This window comes from Nicotiana attenuata, chromosome 1 (assembly GCF_001879085.1).
Source record: "Nicotiana attenuata strain UT chromosome 1, NIATTr2, whole genome shotgun sequence".
Taxonomy (NCBI): Eukaryota; Viridiplantae; Streptophyta; class Magnoliopsida; order Solanales; family Solanaceae; genus Nicotiana; species Nicotiana attenuata.
In genome coordinates this window covers 27143218-27155484 of record NC_031989.1, presented here as the reverse complement: position 1 = coordinate 27155484, position 12267 = coordinate 27143218, and the positions used below count along the sequence as shown (strand labels likewise).

Here is a 12267-nt window from a genome sequence, read left to right as displayed (position 1 = left end):
GTAATATTTTTCATTGAACAGGGGTGGCCTGGTAGTTGATTGTCCTTCGTTAATTCCTGGTGGAGCACTCATCTTGCTTCCAAGATCTCTCTAGGTGTTAGTCGTGTATATTAGAGAATGCCCGTATAGATTACTACAGAACTTGGTTCTTTAACATGCTCCTTAAACGTAAAGTAAATAAGCAATCAAATGAACACAACGATTTTTACGTGGAAAATCACCCGGCTCAAAAGGTGCAAAAACCACAACCTACTACGTAGGAGTTTTCAATTCCAGCTCCACTAGAACAATGAGCCAAAATGTATCAATTATAAGAGTGTAATTCAATACTCTTCAGTACTCCTACTACTCCTATTTGAATCATAAGTTACTCTACCTTGTAAAGCAAACACTCACTCCAACTCAATAATTGTAAATGACACTTGATTATAACTCAATTTCCTAAAACATATTCACTAGACTGACTCAATAAGAATACACTGCAAGTACTCGACTCGAGTAAACGACTTATGACACTTTAGTTGATGTGTGAAAGGATAGTTCAGAAGTCCAAAGTTGATTATATTTAAACACTTCAACTTGAGATTTCTAGGAGTCCTATTCATAGTTAGCTTCCTCTTTGATAAGACTCATATTGTTCCAAGATTCTACAAGCTTTGGGACTTTTGCTTTGACTGAATTATCCGTATCTTCTTGAGCAACGACCTTTATCACATATAGCAGGCTTCTTCCACCAAACTCGGACCTAGGTAACTTTATGATAAAGTTACTATCTTGTACAGACGTACAAGTATCAACATGAGGAACTGGTCTTTTATCCTGAGGAGCTGGTTCTTCATAACAGATAAGCAGCTACATCGAAGACCTGATTCTTTGAGCATTTAGTCATACTTTGTTAATCATCAAAACTTCAATACTCAGCAGACAGATTTTTGGCTAGTGAAGAACTTCCATAACCGAAAAATAAAGGTAGTAGAGATGAGGATGTTTGAGAAGGATGTGCGCGCATACCAGGATAGATAAGATTAAGAATGACGTTATTCGAGATAAGGTGGGCGTGGCTCCTGTGGTGGACAAGATACGGGAAGCGAGACTAAGATGGTTCGGACATGTGAAGAAGAGAAACACATATGCTCCCGCTAGGAAGTGTGAGAGATTGACCTTGGCAGGTCTTAGAATAGGTAGAGATAGGTCAAAGAAGTATCGAGGAGAGATGATTAGGCAAGACATAGCGATGCTTCAGCTTACCAAGGACGACATGATCCTTGATAGGAGGGTGTGGAGGTCGAGAAAGATTAAGTAGTTGAGCGTTTCCCTTGTTCATACCAGTAGTATTTGTGTTGATCTTGTATTTTTTGTAGTCGTAGATTTCTGTTACTATTTGTTATTTATTTAGCTTTCAATGTTCTTATAATTTGATAGCTAGTGTTATTGTTTATTGCTACTGCTTCTTTTTTCATCTTTTTTTGAGCTGAGGGTCTACCGAAACAACCTCTTTACATTCTCAAGATAGGGATAAGGTATGTATATATGTACCATTCCCATATCCATGGTCGGCTCTAGTGTTATCACATGTAAGGCTTGTGCCTTAGGCCCCCAAATTTGGGAGGCCTTATTTTTAAAAAATAATAGCTTTATAGGTATTTAAAAAATAAAAATATTTAGTACTTTTAATACAAAAGTAGAATTTTTCATATTACATAAAACTTTTTAGATATATAAATAAAGCAACCATTTGACTTACTAAAAAATGGATAGATGAATTATTTTTTCAATGTTTCAATTTATGTTGATTTGATAATTTAACTTTTTACTCTTTTATTAGATAACATGTAAACAAAATTACTTTTCTTCCTTAATTTGTTCAAGTAATTTTTTTGTTTCTAATCTCTTCATATTTCATAAACTCCTATATTTTTTCTGTCTTTCTCTTCGGTATTCTTATTCACCTTCTTTCTCCGATCCAAGATTTCATTACTTGACTTCTTTTTCCAAAATTTCATTAGTTCAAGTGTTCAACCGTCTCTTAAAAGTTTAGGTCTCGCATTAAATTTTGGCTTTAGGTCATACATGTGCTTGAACCACCCCTGCGCATACCTCACTTGTGTGCAGATTCCACTGAGTTTGTTGTTGTTTCTATTGCTTTCTTTTCTTTTCTTAAACAAAAGACCAGAAACACCGTATAGCTCTATCCTGTGCGGGATTTTCAACCAAAAATATGAGGAGAATAAGGACCCTTTGGTCATATATTTTATCAAAATAAATTTGGGTTTTATTTGACAAACACATGTTTGGCCATAGATTTTGCCTATATTTTAGAAAAATCCCAAATGGTTTTGGGCAAAAATATTTATAATAATATACATGTCTTTCCAAAACAAATTTGGGAAATATGTTTTGAAAACGTATGTCCAAACACATTTTCATCTTCAAACCAAACTTCACCCAAATTAGATTTTTCAAAACAAATTTGGGAATCTATGGTCAAACGCTTGCTAAAACTTATAGTCTGTTTGGCCAAGCTTCTTTTGAGGCAAAAGCACTTTTTTTTTATCAAAAGTGTTTTTTTTTTCTAAAATTAAGGTGTTCGGCCAAGCTTTTGAAAAGAAAAAAAAGTGTTTTTGAGGAGAAGCAGAAGCAGTTTTGGAGAAACAGAAAAAAGTAGCTTCTCTTCAAAAGCATTTTTCTGAAAAGCACTTTTGAAAAAAATACACTTAGAATCAGTTTTTAAAGCTTAGCCAAAACTAATTGCTGCTCAGAAGTGCTTTTCAAATTAATTACCCAAATACAAACTGCTTCTCATCAAAAGTACTTTTGAGAAAATCACTTTTGAGAAAAACACTTTTCAAAATAAGCTGATATTTGCAGTTTGGCCAAACGGGCTGGTAGTCAAGAGAGTAATTATTTCCCACGTGTAGCGAAGGGCGTTTTGGTCGCTAAGCAAACTGGTCATCGAACTGTCATTCAATCAGCTGAGACAGTCATGGAAATTAAAGAAAACAACCATATGTCTAGCTACTTCCTTTTTATTTATATATCAACAAACACACACATTTTTCTTCTTTATTTACTTGCCTTTCATTTCGTTTCCATAAAAGATCAAAACAGTATTTCCCCCTCTGCTCTCCTTCTCTCTCCCTCTCTGACCAATAAAAACCAAATACTATATGCATATGAATTTAAGATATAGAGAAGTGTTTAGTCGTTGTTTCCCCTAATATAGCAAAAAAGAGTACCAATTGTTGATCATTTTCAGGAAAACAAAGCTTACAAATCTTCCAATATTTTCTAGTATTGTTCAAACAAAGAAAACTCCATGTGAACACTAGTCTTCTCACTTTCCCATCAATCTCTTCATCATCATCAAACTATATATCTTCATTTCTTTTTCTCTTTTGCTACTTCTAATAGTGTACTTCTTTCTTTTTTAATTTTCTGTGTATTAGAATTTGTGACAGTATAGTAATTCGTCACAAGTCTTTGGCTTTTAATTTCTTATTTAGTGAGAAAATTAGGCATAGAAAAAAATTTCACGAGAAAAACATCTAACCCATGGACAGTTCCAAGTTCCACATCAACATCCACCAGAACAATAACGACGTCAACAATAATAATAATGTTAATATTGGAAGTACTACTTCTTCTTCTTCTTCAACGGCGTCTACCTCGAGCAGATATGAGAATCAGAAACGAAGAGATTGGAACACTTTCGGACAGTACTTAAAAAATCATAGGCCTCCACTCACGCTCTCTCGCTGCAGTGGTGCTCACGTCCTTGAATTCCTTCGTTACCTTGATCAATTCGGCAAGACTAAGGTTCATATTCCGGTAGGAATATATTCTCTTGTTTATATAAATACTTTTTTTAGTCAATAATAAGTGGGCGTTTGGACATCAAAATTATGAAATTCCAGAATTTTATTTTTTTTTAAAAATTCAAGTGAAAATAGTATTTGAAAATTAGAATTGTGAATTCCTTCGCGGCCGGCCGAGGTGGTTTGGATGACAGTCATCAATACAGATGACCTGGGATCAATCCGCCCTCAATGCCTTCTGGGTCGAGCCTGTCGCACAGGGCTTGCCTAGTGCGATTTACATTCCTTGTGTGATTTGCAAGCTTACGTAGTGCGCACAGATCGAGTGCTCACCCGAAAGACATAGGTTGTAGGGGCTGTAGGTTTTCTGGGTTCAAAAAAAAAAAATTAGAGTTGTGTTGGGAGATGAATACAATTTGAAGATGCTTTTGAATTTTTGTAAAGTGAAAACTTTGAAAAATAGCTTTTTAGAATTTTTCATATTTCTAAAAAATTCTGAAATTAATTCCAAGGGAAATTTCAAATTTTCATGAAAAAAAATGAATTTTATTATATAGCCAAATGGGCCCTAAGACTGATTGTCATTTTGACAGATGTGTCCTTTTTATGGTCACCCGAATCCTCCAGCACCATGTCCGTGCCCGGTTAAACAAGCATGGGGAAGTCTTGACGCACTTATTGGTCGTCTTAGAGCTGCTTTTGAAGAAAATGGTGGAAAACCTGAGACGAATCCGTTTGGTGCTCGAGCTGTTAGGCTTTACCTTCGGGAGGTTCGTGATTTGCAATCTAAAGCGAGGGGAGTTAGTTATGATAAGAAGAAGAAGAAGAAAAAGCGGAAAATTTCTCCGCCACCGCAACAGTTGACGGATACACACTCAGGTGACGGTTAACGTAATGCTTTTACCAGGATTTAAATGGAGTTTCTCTTTTTTACTTCTGCTAGCCACATCCTATATCAAACCAAAGCATAGATTTTGGGTTGTACGGTTTTCTATCTTTCTTTTAGATGCAAAAGAGTTAGTTATTCGAAGGAGTTTTGGATTAACGGTAAAGTTATTTTTGTGTGATTTATAAATTATGGGTTCTAAGCCCTAAAATCAGCTAAAAATGCTTGCGTGCATTAGGTAAGCTGCTTACGTCACAACTCTTAGGACATACTCTCTCACTGCAGTGGTGCTCACGTCATAGAATTCCTTTGTCCTTGCTCAATTCATTACCTTAAAGTTAAAATTTTTTAGCAAATTAATGATATTGTGTTTGGACATGCATTTAACTTGAAAAAAAGTTAAAGTTATACTGATTTTCTCCCTTAATTAAACTTGGCCTACCAGGGATGTACACAAAACTTTTTGTAAGCAGTATTGTAATTATATAAATAATAAAAATAAGTATTATTTAATACTATTATTTTCCTACAAGTTGAAATTCTTGACTCAATGGTTTTAGTTGAATATTACTGCGCAAGACGCATATGTTCAATTTTCCTTAGCCTCAAATTCTTAACGAAATTGCTCGCTCAAAGATGTTCAAAAAATAGAATGTCTAGGTCCAACCTCGAATCTACAACCTCTACAAACCCAAATATAAGCTTGATCAGTGGATCAAAAAATACTCTTTGCCAGGAAGCTAGCGGTGTCATTATTATATATTGCCTCGTTTTTACAAAATATTAATATAAACATTTAGTATTTTTTTTCTGGCGAAGCAGTGTCATTTTCGTCTGCCTCTGTGGCAGACATATATGCTTTAAAAGCACATTGAGATTTCTCTAATTAATAACTCCATTTCAATTTATATGACACTTTTCTTATCACTCTGTTCCAAAAATAATGACATATTGGTATATTTAGAAACAATTTAACTTTAAATTTTTTATTTTACGATCTTTATCCTTAATGAGAAGCTTTTATAACTACACAAATATCATGACCCCACAAAGCTTTTGTCCCTTAAATTTTTATTAGCACCACATATATCAAGTCTTTTATTTTTATTTTGTGCCAAGTCAAACTACATATCTAAATTGAAATGTAAGGAGTACTTGGTTTAAAGAGAGAAGCATATGCTTACTCTTTTTTACTCTTTTATAGTCTTTTAGTGGGGTATATATGAAGCAAAATTTTGACCAATAAAGATATATTCCCGTAATCACACTACTAATCATCTCAGAATATCATAGGATGATTTAATTAACATAGTGTTTCAGAAACAATCAAAGGATGGAAAATGCACCAGGTGTGCAATAGTGATTAATATTCTTTATTGGAGAAACCTGTGTACTGCCTAAGTGTCTATGTCACATTACCTTTCACTTAGATATAAATATTAATTTTGCTTTATATGTATGTTATTCTATATAATTTTATGCCTAAAGCTTTATGAAAGACGCTTAATAATACATGTCATGAGACCAATAAAAATAGATGAATTCTTCAGCTTTAATGTTATTTGAAGGAGTGAAATAACCTATCATGGAACAAAATTTCGTCTCTTTAAACGTTGGAACTAATTAATTAGCGTTACTTACTATTTTCAAATACTCATAAGTAATAGTACTTGCCAAAATCGAAAAGCCACTGGAATTTAAGAAGGGTTTGCTTTTCGGGATGAGAGTGGCCGCAGAGAAAAGCCTTACGTCCATTTTAAACTCCAAATAAATTAAAAGAACCTTTTTTTCTGGATGACTTGATAATATAAGAATATAATACAGTTAAAATGAGAAAGATTAACGTTAGGAAGTTGTTGGAATCTTGTGAGAATAACTTTTTTTTTTCAACACTTGATCTTATTCTTACACACATGAATCGGTAGCTGCAGTGAACCATAACTGACTGTAGTCTTCTCTTTCAATAATCTGGTATTCGAAATCAATTAAGGTTAAAAATCCTCCCTACCAAGAAAATTTTCAATCCAAAATTTTTGATTAAGGACAGGGACATTTAATCATCCCACGACGCTCCTTGATGGTAATAGACTATCATACATTTTATTCTATATCCGCTACTATTATCGACCTGAAAAAGTTTTTTTGGAAAATATGTCTGGACAAATTTGGCAACATATTAATCTAGAATAGGTTGGTGCTTACACAAATTTGTCACTTTCCCTGATGACTTTATGAGATTGTATCGTGGTACGACTTCCTATCTAACAAAATAATGTTACTCCGTATCAAGTTTTAAGAATAGATGGAAAGAGAGAATACACATAAAACCCAAATCTTGCAACAATATTACCATAATGTACTGTTCTGCAGTAAGGGACACTGGGACAGAACATCAAAGCTGTAAAAAATTTCAACTGTTTCTACCATACATAAGAATCATTCATTTTTGCTACAGTCCTTAAGCCACAAAGACTGACACCACGCATGGGCAAGATCAATGGTTACATGGTTTATTTACCTGCATCATTTTTTTTTCATTCAGTACCAGTTTTGACACCCAATTAATTTAAATTCATGCCGAGAAATACATTGTACTAAAGGTGAATTCAATTTTCAAGACTAAAAACTCAGCTCCCGTTTGGCCATAAAATTTGGGTCTTTATTTTCTTAAATATCTGTTTGTTTATAAATTTTATTCATTTTTTGAAGACAAAATTTTCAAATCCCAAAAACAGCTTTTGAGTAGTTTTTGAAGTTTTCTACTCATATAGTTTCAAATTCTTTTCAAGTAAAATGCATGTTGATGTTGGGCATATTTCTATATGTTTTAATGTTACTTCACTCATGTTTTAACTGCTTTTTGATGCTATTTGATCTTATGCCCAACATGGTTTAACTATTGGTTTTATGACTAATTGAGTTGTGTGTGATGATTTAGGGTGTTTGTAGTGCAAAAATATGAAGAAAGGTGTTCTAGCTAGAGGAGGAGAGGTTGGATGAAAAAAAAATCATATTTCGTGTAACCTTGGAAATGAAGTCAGACCATAGCATCCTCCTTAGCATCCGCACCTGGGCACATCAGAGACAGACGAATCCACCCGAGCATGCGAAGCTGAAGAACATCCACCTCAGCATCAATCCCTGAAGCTGAGTCGGATTAGGAGTAGGAGAACTTTGGCCCACAACTTCTATACGCAATATATAAGCCAAAAACGCCTGTTTTAGGTCATCGAACATATTGGGAAGCGAGAGAAAGCCACGACAAAATTTGGAAACCACGAAATTCGTCTTGAGTTCTTACTTTCCTTCTTTTATTAATTTTTATGCATTCTTGGGAATTATTTTAGATTGTTACCATGAGCATGGTTGGTTAAGAACCCTATTATTCTGGGGTTATGGGGGCTACATGAATGTTGAGGTTTGAAGTTTAAATTGACGAGTTTGAGTTTATTATATTGGGTAGTTTATTTAATTCTGTTTTTAATTATTTTGCTGAGTAGCTAACAGTGAAACACTATCTACGAATCTAGAGTTGAACTCAAAAGTGGAATTCTAGATTGCATATAGAATTAAATAGAGCAAGTTCTTGAACCCGGCATCGGAGAACAGATTCGCAATTAGGATAGAAATATACCTAACTGCCTTGCTTGGTTGAAATACAGGAAGTGTAAATGAATTCTTGTTAATCTTAATTCCATAGACATATTGGCATTAAGTAGTTAGCCTGAATAGGCGGGTAAGAATTCGACAGATTCTTATGAGTAATATCAACCCTGTCAATCAGCAATCTAGATAAATCATTAGTCATTTTGAACCGAGAACGCAACATGTTTGTTAGCTAACCTATGACCCTGGAATATCCCCTCCTACTGATTGTTATCCGACATTGCTTAAGTGTTTTGGTTGAATTCTAGTTATTTTGTTGCTTGATAGTCCTTAGACAGTAAATTTAGTCAGTTACACATTTTGTGAAAAATCTCTTGAATCGATAAGTTAATTGAGTTTGAATCAGTCAAAAGCTAATCATAAGTCTATGTGGGAACGATACTCTACTCAGTAGTCTATTACTTGACGACCACATGTCCAAACACAATTTTAACTTTTAAAAATCATCTCATCTTCAAAAACTTACTTTTTTTAAGTTTCAACCAAATATATGTCCAGACGCTAAGTAAAAACTTATTAGACAAATAGTTATCACTTCATCATAATCTGTTAGATCATGTTTTAATGATGCAAATAATATACATGTGCAGGAAATCAAGTTCAAGAAGTAAAGAAGACTGCTGGAATGGTTCATGATGTACAAAGAAAGAAATCAATCAGCATGTGATCAGCAAATCTGGATTGGTCTCGTAAATCTGGGCGCAATCTAATCAACGAATCAATCAACAATAACAATGATTAGCTGAGCTGGAGAAAATCAAATAAGCCTTGGACAAAGGCACGAATCATGGGCAGAATCACGGAAGACTAAATGATACGAGGAGATCTGGGAAGCGACCACATTTGGAAGATCCAACAATCAAGGAGAAATCAAGTGAAGCAATCCTCTGCTGAAGGAAAGTAATCAAGAGAAGCAACGGCTCATTCCTTATTCTTGGAAAGAGTAAATTCTTTCCAAGGATCAAATATCTTGGGTTGTCAAGCCTCTACCATCCATCAAAGTATTTATACTCCCTTGTAAACCCTAGCTCAGACATACTTTGATCAAACCAAAGCACTCTCTTTATTCTACTGCAAACAAGCATTGTAGTTCACTAAGATCTGCTGTGTAAGAGAGCACACAACTGGTGAGGCATTGTATCAAAAACGAGTGCTAGAGAAACTGAACGATATACACCACATCTGTACTCGGAAGAAACTCATTTACTGAAGAGAACTCCCTTGCAACCCAAGGGGACTGGATTAGGATTCACATTGAATCCGAACCAATATAAAAATTCCGGTGTTTTTAATTCCTGCAATTATTTTCTGCATTTTACTTTTCGTTACCATATCTGCTAAATTATCATATTCAGCCGACTACTCTAGTTATAAGTCAACTTATAAGCAATTAATTCGAACTATTTACAATTCACCCCCTCTTGTACTTTCAATTGGTATCAGAGCAAGGCTCACATTTTACTTTTTGCTTAACAGCTTGTGAGAAAAGATCATGGCAAATCAAGTTATCATAGGAGCTCTCTTTCAGGAAGGAATTTCACAAGTTAGACCACCATACTTCAATGGACAACATTTCTCTCACTGGAAAGTACGAATGGAAATCTTTGTTAAAGCATATGATGTCAAAGTCTGGAGAGTCATTAAAAAGGGAAACTATCCCCTACCTGCTAGCACTCCACCACTTGCTGATCCTGATGATATAGATTCATACTCAAAGGAGCAACTGGAAGCGGCACAAGTGAATAACAAGGTAAGAAATCTGCTTCACAATGCTATAAGTGGTGAGGAATACGAGAAAATATCGAGTTGTGATACAGCCAAAGAGATGTGGGATAAACTTGAGGTCACCTATGAGGGAACCATCAAAGTAAAGGAAACTCACATCAACATGCTAGTTCATGACTACGAACTCTTCTCAATGAAAGAAGGAGAATCCATTGAAGAAATGTTTGCCAGGTTTAGTAAGATAATTAGTGACTTAAAGGCATTTGGCAAGCCCTACACCAGTGGTGATCAAGTCAGAAAAATTCTCAGAAGTCTGCAACCACTTAGCAGACCAAAGTAGTCACTCTGGAATCTCAAGACCTAAACAAATTGTCCTATGATGAACTGCGAGGAGAACTCATTGCTTTCGAAAAGACGCATTTGAAAAAGACAAATCAAGAGGAGAAAAAGAAAATAGTTGCATTCAAAACCTCTACTGAAATGGCTGAAAATGAAAATGATGATCCTGAAGCTCTACAAGAAGAGATTGCTATGATGTCAAGAAATATGGATGGGTTGATGAGGAGATACAGAAACACAAAGAAAGGAAGATTCCCACCAAGACGATCCAGGCAATACAATGAACAGGATAAGAACGATGGAAAATGCTACGAATGTGGAAAATTTGGTCACATTCAAGCTGAATGCCCAGAACTGAAAAGGAAGACCTCTAGAGGCTTCAACAAGAACAAATCCTTCGGAAGCTGGAGCGATGAGGACGACTCAGACCACGAAGAAATAGCAAATCTTTGTTTCATGACAGTTCTGGAAAATGAAATAAACAAAACCTCAGGATGCTGGACATATGAAGATGATTCAGATGACGAGAACTATTTCATGGCACGGGGTGAAACTAGTGAGGTAGGATCTTATGACTGCAAAAGATGTAATGAATTGCAGGATATTCTTGTTTCAACCTTAAAAAAGTCTCAAAAAATGATGAATGAACTTAAGAGACTCACTAGGGAGGTTAAAGACTGGAAACTCAAACATGAAGTATGTGAAATCGAAAAAGAGGTACTTCAAGAAGAGTTTGAGGTGTTGCAAATGCAGCTTAACAGCTTACGCAAATCCACCAGTCATAGTTCTGTTAGGTCAAACCAGACGACTTACAAGTTAACTGGAAAGGAACCAGTCAGAACCAAGTCGACCAGTCGGTCGGACCAGATGACTTACAAGTCAACTGGGAAAGAACCAGCTAAATCCAAGTCGGCTAGTTCTAACACTTATGAAAGACCTATAAACAGGTCTGGAGCTAAATGTCATTATTGTAATAAAAGTGGGCATAAATACTCCGGTTGTCACTTTCGTAAATCAAATGTGTCAGGATGGGTTAGGAAACCAAAAAATTCTGAACCTAGTAACACTAACCCACCAGGACCCAGGCAAGCTTGGGTACCTAAAAGAAAGTGATCATCTTGTCTTGCAGGAACACCACAGAGTAAGCCGCAAAGGAAAATGGTATCTAGATAGTGCGTGTTCCAGTCATATGACAGGTGACAAAAACCTGTTCAAGGAAGTTACAAAGATCGATGGAGGAAGTGCAAAATTCGGAGACGATTCAAGGGGCAAAATAGTTGGCACTGGAACAATTCCTTTCAATAGGCCTGCTTTGGAAGAAGAGCAAATGAACAAATTCTTCGCGCGGGCCCAAGATCCACAGTATTATGAGAGACTAATTATGATCAAAGGCCACAAATTTTCTGACATTATCAAGCTAGGAGAAAGGATCGAGGAAGGCATCAAGAATGGTATGGTTACGAACTTTGAAGCCTTGCAAGCTACCAATAAGGCTTTACAATCTGGTGGTACGTCTAAGAAAAGGGACGTAAGTGCTGTAATGGTTGCACAGAGGACCAAATCCCCTGTCAAATACCAAACCTACCCAATGCCTCCACCCACATATAAACCTACTCCAAATTACCAAGCACCCTCACCCTCTTACCATACTCCACCACCCACTTATCAGTCAGCTCCACCTACCGCATATCAGCCCACTTCACCTAAATACTCCCAACCAGTACATGTTTACCAAGACTACAACACCCAACCATCCCACTATCAATCACCTCCCCCACGTCAAAACTTCCCTAGACCTCGACCAAATTTTGACCGCAGACCTCCCAAACAGTATAC

At 35.8% G+C, this 12267-nt stretch overlaps 1 protein-coding gene across 1 annotated transcript; it reads left to right on the top strand.

Moving 5' to 3' along the window:
• On the top strand, positions 3222 to 8173 carry LOC109240464 (protein LIGHT-DEPENDENT SHORT HYPOCOTYLS 3-like). The gene is made up of 3 exons (XM_019407120.1): positions 3222 to 3828; positions 4409 to 4694; positions 7640 to 8173. Exons 1-3 carry the CDS (start codon positions 3553 to 3555, stop codon positions 7648 to 7650), a joined length of 573 nt encoding a protein of 190 aa, XP_019262665.1. The 5' UTR covers positions 3222 to 3552; the 3' UTR covers positions 7651 to 8173.